This window comes from Malurus melanocephalus, unplaced genomic scaffold (assembly GCF_030028575.1).
Source record: "Malurus melanocephalus ecotype Western Australia unplaced genomic scaffold, MMel_1.1 scaffold_126, whole genome shotgun sequence".
In the NCBI taxonomy this organism is placed as follows: domain Eukaryota; kingdom Metazoa; phylum Chordata; class Aves; order Passeriformes; family Maluridae; genus Malurus; species Malurus melanocephalus.
In genome coordinates, this window is record NW_026623358.1 from 685,149 (window position 1) to 696,507 (window position 11,359).

At 53.4% G+C, this 11,359-nt stretch overlaps 1 protein-coding gene and 1 long non-coding RNA gene across 2 annotated transcripts in view; both read right to left on the reverse strand.

The window, feature by feature from the left end:
• The window catches only part of TFAP2A (transcription factor AP-2 alpha), an 18,019-nt gene extending 15,632 nt beyond the window's left edge, over positions 1-2,387 (reverse strand). Inside the window, exon 1 of the mRNA XM_057370435.1 lies at positions 1,563-2,387. Within this exon, the coding sequence (XP_057226418.1) occupies positions 1,563-1,699 (137 nt within the window). The 5' untranslated portion in view covers positions 1,700-2,387. The remainder of the gene's footprint in view (positions 1-1,562) is intronic.
• Positions 795-1,484, reverse strand: LOC130576065 (uncharacterized). Its single transcript, XR_008965632.1, has 2 exons — positions 1,418-1,484; positions 795-926 (listed from the first exon to the last, which is right to left on the reverse strand). It is a non-coding gene; the product is annotated as an uncharacterized LOC130576065 (long non-coding RNA).
• Positions 2,388-11,359: the final 8,972 nt, after the last annotated feature.

Genomic DNA, 11,359 nt, shown 5'->3' on the forward strand with positions numbered 1-11,359 from the left:
TTTTTTTTTTAAGTCAGGTTCTATCCCGGCAGGGAAGAAATACCCTCTTTTCCATCCTCTCTAAAAGTGTACTCGCAACCGGTTCTCGAGGTAAACATGGAGAGCCAACCCCACACGTACGCACAAAATGCGGCGGGTACGCGAAGCGGCTGCTGCTCCCTCCGTGTTTGGTAACACCTCGGTGCGAAGTCCCATTAACGCAAGGCAACAAAAGCCATTTGCGATGAAATCCACACGCTCGCACGTGTGCAAACTGGAAGATCGGTCCTGAGGGGAGGGAGGGGGAAGGAGACACGCTTTCCATCCGAAATGCAGCTGAGGAATATGTCTTTTTTTTCCGGCTTGAAAAAATATTTAAAAAACCACCCAAAACAAACAAGAAAAAAAACTAAAACAAACCACCTAACCAAAAGCAATAATTTAAAAAACCCTAAACAACCCACAAACCCCAACACCCCTGACATCTCATTCATAGAAATCAAGCACCCGCCAACGAGGGGTTCTAAAAGCTCGGCTCCCKCATCGGGAGATCGCTTCATCCCAAACTCCTCGATCCGGGACTAGTCACCAAATCACTTAGCCGGCGCTGAGCTTTCCGAGTCCTTTATCCCTTTCCTAAACTACAGCATCGCCCAAAACCGCGTCAGGGTCGGACAGGAGAGTGCCCCCTTCGACCCAGAGATGCATGTCGGCAAGGCTCCGCCAAGGCTGAGGGGATCTTCCTGTGTGGGTCACGACCAAATAACAGCGCTCACTTGCAAAGCAGAGTCTTTTATTGCGCGGTTTGAACGCACTGCACAGGCAACTTTTTCGAAACGAGTGACAATAGTATTCGTTGGTTTGAGACTACACATGTGGTCCTGGACATCGCTCTTCTTTTTCCTCTTCTTSTCCTTTTTGTCAGATTTAAAGACACTCTCCTCTTTCTAAAAATAAGGATGCACGCACAGACACATGGAGAGATGCACGCACGCAATCTGCACTGAACGGCTCCAAAACCAAAAGAAGTGGATTAAATTTTTTTTTCTTTTTTCAAGCGGTGGAATTGCTGTTTCAAACCCGTGGGAGTGTGGCCCTGAAAATTAGGCAGCTGGAGGAACACTGTTCCCAAACCCATGATTTCCGTTGGGCAGCTGACCCCTGTAAATTTGTGCAGCTCAATACAATCAACCCGCAGATATATTGAAAAGACTGAATTTAAACGTCGGTCCTGAGCCAATTTATTGGGATGCCTCGGGTACCTAGAGTGCAAGAATAATTATCTTCCCTTTGTCTCTTTGCCCTTTCATTCATTCATTCATTCATTCATTCATTCATTCATCTGTCCATTCATTCAGCCAGCCGCCTATCCATCCATCCATCCATCCATCTGGATGAGTGTAGCATCCTACAAGAGCCTTATCTGCGGAGGATCTACCTATAGACCAGGCTGCTTCTGGATCCTGTTTGCCTTTCCTCATACACTTCCGACAAAGCCGTGTTTCCACAAGGGAAGGTCCCCAGCCCTTCTCTGGCTGCAGGAACGCAAGGAAGCCTGGCGACGGAGCAGAAGTTTTCCTAAACGAAATTGAGAGACGGAGGGATGCTGAAGGCTCCCGCTTGCAGCTGCGGGGCCGGGGCTCTGCCCGGGCCCGGAGAAAGCGCTTACCTCACATTCCTCATACTTGATATTATCCGTCAGTTTCCAAAGCATTTTCATGGATTGGCGTGAGAGAGGATTTGGTTCTCCCTGTCTTGCCTCTCCCTACGGTGGCGGTGCCGGGCGGCGTGGGGAGCACGGCTGGCGGAGGCTCGGCAGCGCTCCCGTCCGCGCTCGGAGATCTCCCTCTAATGGTGGAAACTTTTCCCTTTTCCAGCTCTTTACCCACAGTCTAATCGCCTCATTAGCATATCAACAACAGCCCAATTGCTCGCAAGCACAACAACCTGCAGCGATGGACACAGGTAGAAGGGACCCACGAGCAAGAAAAAAAAAAATTAATGACAAAAAAAAGCTTTCTTCGACCTGCCGAGACCCGGCGCGGGGGGAGGGGGCAGCGAGCCCTGCCTGTCTGCCTGCGGGCCTCTGCTCCCCCCGCCCCGTGCCTCTGCCTGTCAGTGGGGTCGAAAGTGGCCAGCGAAATCGAAGAGGCTACCGTCCGATCTGCAGAGAGTTTGGGGCTAGCCATGAAGACACTCCATGGGATTCATCTCTCCCCCACCCACTTTTTTTCCCTCTTTTTTTCCACTGGGGTTAAAGAAAGCAAAGCAAGGAGAAACGAGACTCGAGTGCCGCTCGAACAAGGTTATTGTCTGTGGAGGCTTCTGTTGCCCTCTTTAGATTTAGTCCTTTTTTTGTGGATATTTGAAAAGCTTCTTTCCTCGCAAAACTATTTTTTGTTTTCTTCTCGGCTCTGTTGGCTATTGGTCTTCAAAAAAAAAAAAAAAAAAAAAAAAAAAAAAAAAAAAAAAAAAAAAAAAAAAAAAAAAAACCAAATAAATCCAACATAACCTCCCAAACAAAAGTGGTCGAGCGGTAAATTGAATGTAGCAGGAGCCAAAAAGTCTTCTGCAAGCACTTGAGCAAAAGCACAAAACAATGACCATAATAAAACTTTGTACTTTCTTAGGTGGAGCGCTTCGTTTGCTTAACAATGTGCCGCTAGGAAAGCACTCAGGCCGCCCTCCTGGGGGGCTGCATCTCCACCCTTCCCGTCTTTTATTTCCCCTAGTGCCCAGCCTTGATCCGTCCACCGAAAGGYTTCGTTTTCCCCGTTTTTCTTCTTCCCTCCCGGGTGATTCCTCGCTATTCCTAAGGGCTAGGCATTCCCCTCTCCGTGGGGCTGGTGTGTCGGGCCTGGAGCAGCTCCCCACGCTAGCCGTGTCCCCAGGCATCCCYGGGAGCCGGGCATCCCCGTGGCTGCCCGTGCACCTGGCGGCCCTGCTGCTCACCGAAACTTCCTTTTGCCGAAGGCAAAACCTGCCTTGTCGGCCTGGAAGACCCTCCCGGGACCACCCTCCCCCCCGCCCCGGCCTCGAAGTCGGAGGAAAATTTACTGCCTCTAGGAACAAATGGCCCTTGCCTCCGATGGGGAGCCGCAGTGGGCCCTCGGGGGACCGGGCCACGTGTCGCCACGCCGGGAAGGGAGGCAAAGCCTCCGGGCTCCCGCGGCTTTTCCTTCACACACAAACACCCATGTCCCCCAAACGAATTTTTTTTTTCTTTCTCCTTTCCCCCTCCTCCACCATACTCCCACCCCCGATGCTCTTTTTCATCAGAGCTTTTGTCTGTCACTGGCAGGAGAGTAAATTGTTGTTTTTACTCCCATTGAGGTTCAAATGGAGCTGGCAGATTAAGCCTAGTTAATGCCCCGGGGGGGGGGGGGGGGGGGGTGTATTGGAGATGAGAAAAAGAGAAGCGAAGGGGGTTGACGAAGGGGCCCTTGGCCCCTTAGCGCCGTCCTGTCTGAACTGGACCGGTCGGAAAAGCCTCCCATCCGGGACAACCTCCCACCTGCGGCTGCTTGGGACTCCCGTGGGCCAAAGGCCCGACCCTTTTGCCTTCTTTCCGCAGGCCCGGGCCGGTGGCGTGCAGGGTTGCGAGGGGAGGGGGCGGCTGTCACCGAGAGATCCACACGGGGCCGGGGGAGGCGGGTCCGCGCGGCTCGGCCCCTCCGGCCAGGCGCGGCGAGGGGGGTCCCGCAGCGCTGGGGAGAGGAAGCAAGGAAGGCCGGGGTGTAAGGAAAAGTCGGGAATAGATTTCAAGGCAGATAACCCGTAAATACGATTGCGCAAGAATTGATTTCAATGAGAGAAAAGAAAATAAAATAGTGAAAGAAAAGAAAATAAAATCCTCTTTTTATCTCTTTTTCGCATGAAAGATATAAATATGTTAGCAGATGTAAAAATAAATCAAATAACTTAAAAGATATTTTTGTCTACTTATTTTGTTCCCCCACTTTTTTTTTAGACGATTTGCTGCTACCATAAAAAAATTTTAAAAATAAGGTAATCTGTGGAGTCGAGAGATTTGAAAACCTGGGAGCAAAAAAAAATAAACTAGGCTCCCATCTGGACCTGGACTGTCTTGGGGAAGAAATAAATTTTTTCAAAGCCCTTCTTTCTAAGAAAATCCCGTGTTCTTGAACAGGACAGGACGGTACATCTTCCCTTTTAATTAGCCAGCAGACCGCGGTCAGCCGGCCCCAGCGGATTGGCATCAGGGCGCTCCAGGGTTTTTTAAGTGTCTGCCGGTTTGGGAGTCTCCGTAACTCCACACGTGTAGTCTCGCCCGCAGTGCGTGTGGGTCCCTTCGGGTCCGTGGGGCCGGGACAGGCCCCGGTGGGCCGCGTGTTCCCCGCCTGGCYTCTTTCGCCCGTGGGTTCTGCTTTTCCCGTCATCCCATACCCGCCGGCGTCCTTTCCACGGGCTCCCCGGCGCATCTGCTGCCGTGTGGGACCCGGCAGCGTCTTTTTTTCCACGGGACAGGCTGGAGTGCGAGCTCGTASMGAGGTTTCAGGTCCCGCGGCGCGTYCCCCATGCGCGGCGAGTCACGGCGGCGGGCGCGGGTCCTGCCCCGCGTGGGGACCCGCCGCGTTCCGCSGGCAGCCCCAGGGCTCCGCGGCGGGCCGGCCGCGGCCAGTCCCGGGCACAGGGAGGGCGGCCGGGCACACGCCGCCCTCGGCCGGCCCACTCTGTTGGGCAGCTCRCCCTCGGATCGGGAGACCCGCGGCGGTGGCGGCGGAGCAACCCTCGCCCCTCTCGACGCCGGCCCACTGCTCTCTACCTGTTGCAGTCGGGCCTCACGAGTGGCCGCGGGCAGCCCCCAGCACCAAGAGCCACAAAACACACAATCCCAGCGTCAGGTTCGCCCCAGCTCCCTCCGGGCCCGTCACCTTTGGCGCTCCAGCCCTGCCTCCCGTCCCAAAATAACAATCAACCCCCCCAGGACAGAGGGTCRCCTTACCTGCCAGTCCCCCATTTTGGCAAGGATAGACATCCTGGCTGCGGGCTCCGAGTCCCCAGGTCCCTGCTCGTCATGGACTGCGAGGGCAAGCCACTCGCCTGGGACGCCTGTGGGTAAATCCTCCCCTTACCTGCGCCGGGACTCTCTCACCTGGCCATAAAGAGCTGGGTGCTCCCTGCCCGCGCCTGCGCGCTGCCTCCGCGCTGCCTGCGCGCTGCCCCCCTCCACTGCGCTCCCACCGCGTTCTCCCGACCCCGTCGCTCCCGGGGGACCGGCGACAGTGCCCCCCYGGGAGGCTCCCCAGCGTCCTGCAGCGGGCGGACCCCTGCCCGCTTCGTCATGGTATCGTGTCCCGATCCTCCCTCAATCGGGTGCGCGTCCCRGTGCTCCCCCAACCCCGAGCAGAGGACAGCTCTGTCCGCCCCGGTGCCCGCCGCGGGCGGGGTGGGGGTGGGTGAGCGCCTGATATTCTCTTTTCCCCGGAGCCCGCTAGATTACCTCGGGGGCAGGTTGCCAGGGAGTACGGGGTTGTAGTGTTAATAATAATAACAACAACAACGTCAGTAGCCCAAAAAGGGAAAGCACTGGCAGGACTGACCCAAATGGGTGACGGCGACGCTGCAAATGGCCAGGAGAGTCCAGGGAGAAACACAGACACGCACCAGCGCAGACGGTCGTCCCAGACCTTGGTACGCCGGCCAAGAGGGGGCGGGCGGCAGCCGCCGGGGTGATGTGGCCCCCGGCTGGCCGGGGTCCGGCCCGCTGGGCTGCGAGAGAGCGGCGTGGGGTGAGGGATGCTGCGGTCCCCCGGGGGAWGCTGGCCTGCGACAGCCTTTGGACCCTGAACCTCTACGAGTTCGTACCCCTTGCCCCGCCCACATTTTTTTGTTTTATTTTTTTTTTCCCTCGGGGATTCAAGTGCCAAAGTGCCCTGGCAGCTCACCAGTGCGTCGGGCAGCCCTAATTTCACACCCCGAAAAAGTGAGGGAGCACGGACCGTGCCTCGTTTCYAGGGGCTGGGCACTGGGAGCGTGGGCAGAAGCAGTACTGCAGCTGCAGGATTTTGGGGAGAGTGCAAACAATTTCCACTTCACAGTTGCACAGCAAACCCTTCGCTTTTCAGACTCAAGTGAATGGGGCATTATGTTCCAGATATGGGTGAGTTTGAGGCTTCCTGGATGTCGGGGTGCATTGTCACGCACCAATGAGGCTGTGTTGGGTTGGGCTCTGAGCTGACCCCAGTCTTCAGTAGAAAGAAGGGGATTACACCCCTCTTGGCCCACCATAAGAGCTTGGGTACAAGCACATTATAGAAGGGAGTTCGAGCACTGCCTCCCGGCAGGTGGGAATAGGGAAGCGAAAGCCASCACCCGTAGCCATTGGACTCCGGGGGAATCCCGGAGCCGCGGGCAGCTGAATCGTCCGCTCCTGCGGGTGTTCGCTTCTCATGCACCGCCCCAGCGAGCCGGGGTCGGCGAAGACCGGACCTCCTCGGAGGAGACCGACGGCTCCTGCGCGTCGGCGGGGCGGGGCGCGGTCAATGGGCCATGCGAGGAGCGCTTCGCACCGCCGCTCCCAGCGCCGGCCCGCGGTGTACAGTTAGCGTCAAATTACAGCAATTAACCGGGCACCGGAATTTAATTACGCAGCTCTGCCCCTTTCCCACCCCCTCGGTCCTGGGGAGGCTCTTGCTCGGGGACGACGCGGAGCAAAGACAGCCCCGTGCAAAACGGGAAAGGGATGGGGAAGATACCCGSAGATTTCGTGGCTCCGGAACCCTCCCATCTCTCCTTCCCCCGCTTGTTGTTCGCCSTGCCGCTTCATGCCCTTTTTAGGGGACGGCAATTTTAGCCCCATAACGGTAATTTAAAATGCTAGCTTTTGTTACTATTTTGCAGAGAGAGGTGGGGAATTTGTTTTCAAGCTGGCCTTCGGTGAAACGTTCCCAGTGATCTTGGGTGCCACCTTTCTCCCGGTAGGACCTTTCCCTTCTCCCTGACTCCAGGGCTCCCCACGCAGGGTTAAATCTCCGGGCTCAGGACTCATCTCCTACAGACGGGCTCTGCCCCGCGGTACTTGGCAGAGAGGCGGCCTGGACACAGCCCGCCTGCGGGGCTTTCGGGACTATGGGCAGCCCTGGCTCGCATAAGGCTCTTCCGTGCTCCTCTTTTTAGCCTAGGGGAGGAGGACAAGGGCTGGGCGCGTTGCWGAGCCCGGGGTTGTGGGGCGCTCCTTTTCCCCTCCCTGGGGCACTTGGTGACCGCATTTCGCAGGTGAATTCGACTTCCCTGACCCGGGCTTTCAGGACGGCTTTCCCTCGCAGGCTTGAGGGCACACCCGGCCCTTGCAGGGGGCTAAAATCGCCGCACCCTGAGCCACTGTCATTCTGAAACGCCAGCTTTGTCTTGCCATGCCGAATACCTCTTCCCTGTGCAAAGTGAAGCTGAGGCACCTTCGCATACAAAACTGTCTTTTAGGGCAAAGATACGGGCAGCTATTTTTTTTTTCTCATTTCCTCGCCCCTCTGTGTCATACCGTCTGGTTCACAGCTTCATAGAGATTTTGGCAGGTGGCTCCGAGGAGTCATGGTGGAGCGCTGTGCCCTCTGAGTTATTTCCGATGGACACGCGGGTCCCTCCCCGTGTGTCACCGCGCGGGTAGCAGGCGGGGCAAAGCCCTACCTGCTTCCCTTTCACTCCACCAGCAGCATCCTTATGACTAAACCCCGCCACGGATCTCTTCCCAATGAGAAAGTAGGGAAGAGATGCTTYTGGGGGGCATTCGCCTCCCCGGAGTCGAGGTTCCCCAGCCAATCTGAGTTACTGATCTGACCCCAGCGTATCCCCATCAGCCCGGCCCCCAGATGCCGGACAGATCTTTCCCACTCCCTCCTGCCTGTTCTGCCTGTCCCCGGGGCGAGCCGCAAGAACGTTTAGATAAATCTGGCTCCTGATTCTCTGCGGGGAGTTTAAGCTTGGTTATTCTTCTCACTGTTGCTTTTCACTTCTCCCTGCCTCAGTGCCGCCCGGTTGGGGGGAAGCTCAACGTGGCTGATTTCCGCCGGCTCGCTGACACATAAATAGCATTTTTTTTTTTTTTTTCCTCTAAAGTAATTTTTGGCAGCGGCCGGTCTGCGCCCGTGGGGACATTTGCAGCTCAGACGGCCCCAGGGCTGTCAGAGGCGCCGCTCAGCGCCGTGCGGGACGGATGCTCCACGGTGCACGCGTGGCTGCGGCCAGCAGAATCCCCCGCCCCGTCCTCTGCCCAGGCTGAAATCCTGTCGTCAGTATTTTCGGAGGGAGAATGGAGAGGTTCAGGTCGGTGTGGGTCTACCTCGGCTTTACAGGGCTGGGGGGAAGCGGGACGGCCTCTGTCCCTGGGATGAGGGTTGCCTACACTCKGGGCGCGGGCTGTCTCCTCGGGCTCACCTTACAGCAGACGGGGGAGCAGAGGGAAAGAGGCAAAAACCGGCAGGGCATAAAAACACCCTAGACACCGCAAACCCTACAAACAAAGACAAAAAAAGGCTGGTAGGGGGGGAAGAATACAGACACTCCCCGCCCTTTCTCGCTCGCACTTTGCGGTCCAACATGATTCAATTACTTTTGGGAGGCCGATGCCGGAGAAGGGGARGTGCTGTGTCTCGGGTATTAGCGGAGAGAATTTTCCTCGGCTGATTTGGGGTTTTGTGTCTTAGTTTTATGCCCTGCTGTGTGTGAGACGGGACCCCGTGMGGAGCAGTCTCAACCCTGCGGCCAGTGGATCCGGGGGGAGCCTTTCCGGTGAGCAACTTGGGGTGTTGAAAAGGAGAGAAAAGAGAAGAAGAAATCCACCTGCGGCTGCCTTGTCCACTCTCGTCTGTCTCTCGGCTGAGTTTTGCTGTTTTCAAGCCCGTTTTCCTCAGGAGAGAAGCTCACCGAGTGCAACAGGTCGCTTCAGCTGCTCCCGGAACCTCACAAATTAAGCGCCCTTTCCCTGTCCTTCCTCCTCCGGAGCCCCACGTCGCTACTTTGCTCCGGGATACTCTTTGAAGGGAGATGCGGGACKTCCCGCTTAGGCGAGACGCGGAGCCGGCGCCCCTGCGCAGCCTCTGCGGAGGAGCAGGAGCAAAAGGATGAGGATTCTGTGTCCCTGAGTTACGACACTGTGGTAGCTTTCCGCGCGTCTCTGCCATTCCCCCTCACACCCCACACCCCCTTCCGAGACCCTTTTTGTCCCCGACCGGGTGTTTGAGTCCCCAGAGAGTTGTTAGGAGGCTGATCAGTTTGGAAATCAGCATATAAATGTATATAAATGGCAACTTTTTTCAGTGCCAAATGGCGGTGTGGGAAAGCTGTCTGAGTGCAATTTTTGGAAGCGAAATGAAAACTTTTTTCTGGAGGGGGGAGAAAAAGCGAAGATTTTTTCCAAGGAGCACGTGGGCCTTACCGACTCCTTTAGTATTTATTTGCTAAACTAACTACACTAAACTAACTAAACAAGCAAAACCGGCAAGTAATCGGGAGTTAAAACTGAGCACACACCGCGGTGCCAATGCAATCCAGCTACCGACGACTGGCCACTGTTTGCATGAGCAACCACATGGTACAAATTCCCATGCTGTAGATCTCACYAGGGAAAGGTAACAGGTACATTCTGCCTCATCAGTTACCTTTCTCAAGGCCCTTAAGGGCTACCTACTCTCATTGGCATCTCCAGAAAACGAGATCTTAAAAAGATTATGCTTATGAATAAGCATTGGTGGGGTATAACTCTGGGATTTTTTTTTTTATTATTATTTTTTTTTTCTTGATTCCTCAGGGAGTAGTTGCATGGTCTCAAGTACAAATGTGATGAGGATTTTTTTCCCCTTTCAAAGCACAACAAAATCATGCTAGAGTTACCAAGCACTTTTTTCTTTAGAAAAATTAATCTATACACTTTATGCACATCAAGATCTGATTATTTGTTCACTCCAACCTGTATCCTCTTTTTCTGTTGTATATTTCATTTTCTAAACAGACAAAACCCACCCAGTTTTAAGAAAAAAATAGCGTTTGCAGCTTGGATATAAAATTGGAGTATTTTCTGGGCAATTCTGACTGCTCATGTGTCCTTTAAAAAGCTTTTGCATTTGAAACACAGGCAACTATTTTGCCAACAGCCTCATAGCTGCAGTAGGTTGCAGTTTTACTGATCATGCCACCCCAAAATAATTACAAATAAGTTGTTTTTTTTTTTTTACATTTATTTTCAATTTTTTTATCAATAACATTGTCAGATGCAATCCAGAAAAGGGTATGCTGCCTAGGGTCCTTCAACATGTTCTATTTGATCAAAGGATTATTGTTAATTGTAAATGTTCTAGGAAGGGCTGCTTTTCTCTAGGCAAAGCTTCACTGAGTTCACTCCCCCCTTGCCCTAAAATCCACTGATGCAACTGCACATATCCTGAGTACAAAAYACAAAGTTACACTCCAGCATTAAGTCTCCACACGGGGAGTTTTGCTTGGATTAAGATTTCGAAACTGAGCCCATAATAAGATATGCCATAAAACCTCAAACAACCCTCCTCCCCCAGGGATATTTATCTTACACATTTAATTGCCCAGTAAAATAAATTCTGTATGTGTACACTTATATGGGAAGGATTTTGATCTGGTAATGTCAGTGTATCTTCTGATCTGTAGCAGCTTAGAATGACATCCTTGAAAACTGTGGAGAAGCAGAAACTGTGCCCTGCTAAATAATGCCTATTCAGCTGCTAAATATTTACACATAGGCAGGAATGAGCTTTCCTTGTAATGCTATCTCTTAACTCTATATTAGCATTCAAGAAGAAAAACAAGTGCAAGTCATTTAAGCATAGGCCAAATCCCTGCTTCTGCTAAAGCAAATAACAGCTCCACTGACTTGCACGGAGCAGAATGGGGCTCCTTCATGTTACCTCCGTGTCATATTAACACTGTCGTTTTTGTAACAACTTCCCTCTTAAAGCACTCACTGCTGTATAATAAGCTTCAACAAACCCTCAAGAAGTGCAGTGTTATTAGTTTATCTGCTTTACAGATAAGTAAACTGATGCAAGGGGAAGATAAGGAATTTCCCAAAGGTCTTGCAGCTGGTTTGCTTGAGATCAAGGGAAGGGAAGAAAGCAAGAACTGGGACTGAACTAACCATCAGAACAGTATCCTCCTCCCCTGATGCTGGTGACATGTCCCATRGCCAGAAAAGTGGTATTAAGAGCAGGAGCAGGCAGAATCTCCACAAAATAGGCTATTTCCAGTCAGATGGACTCACTGTGCTCTTTGGTAGCTAAACTTGGKCACTCACATTTGAAACTCTCATCTTGTTCTTTGGTGTTGCACCCACCCTGGCATGACATGATATAATGGAGGTGGAATTTCATTCTTTAGTCCATTGAGTAAAACACTC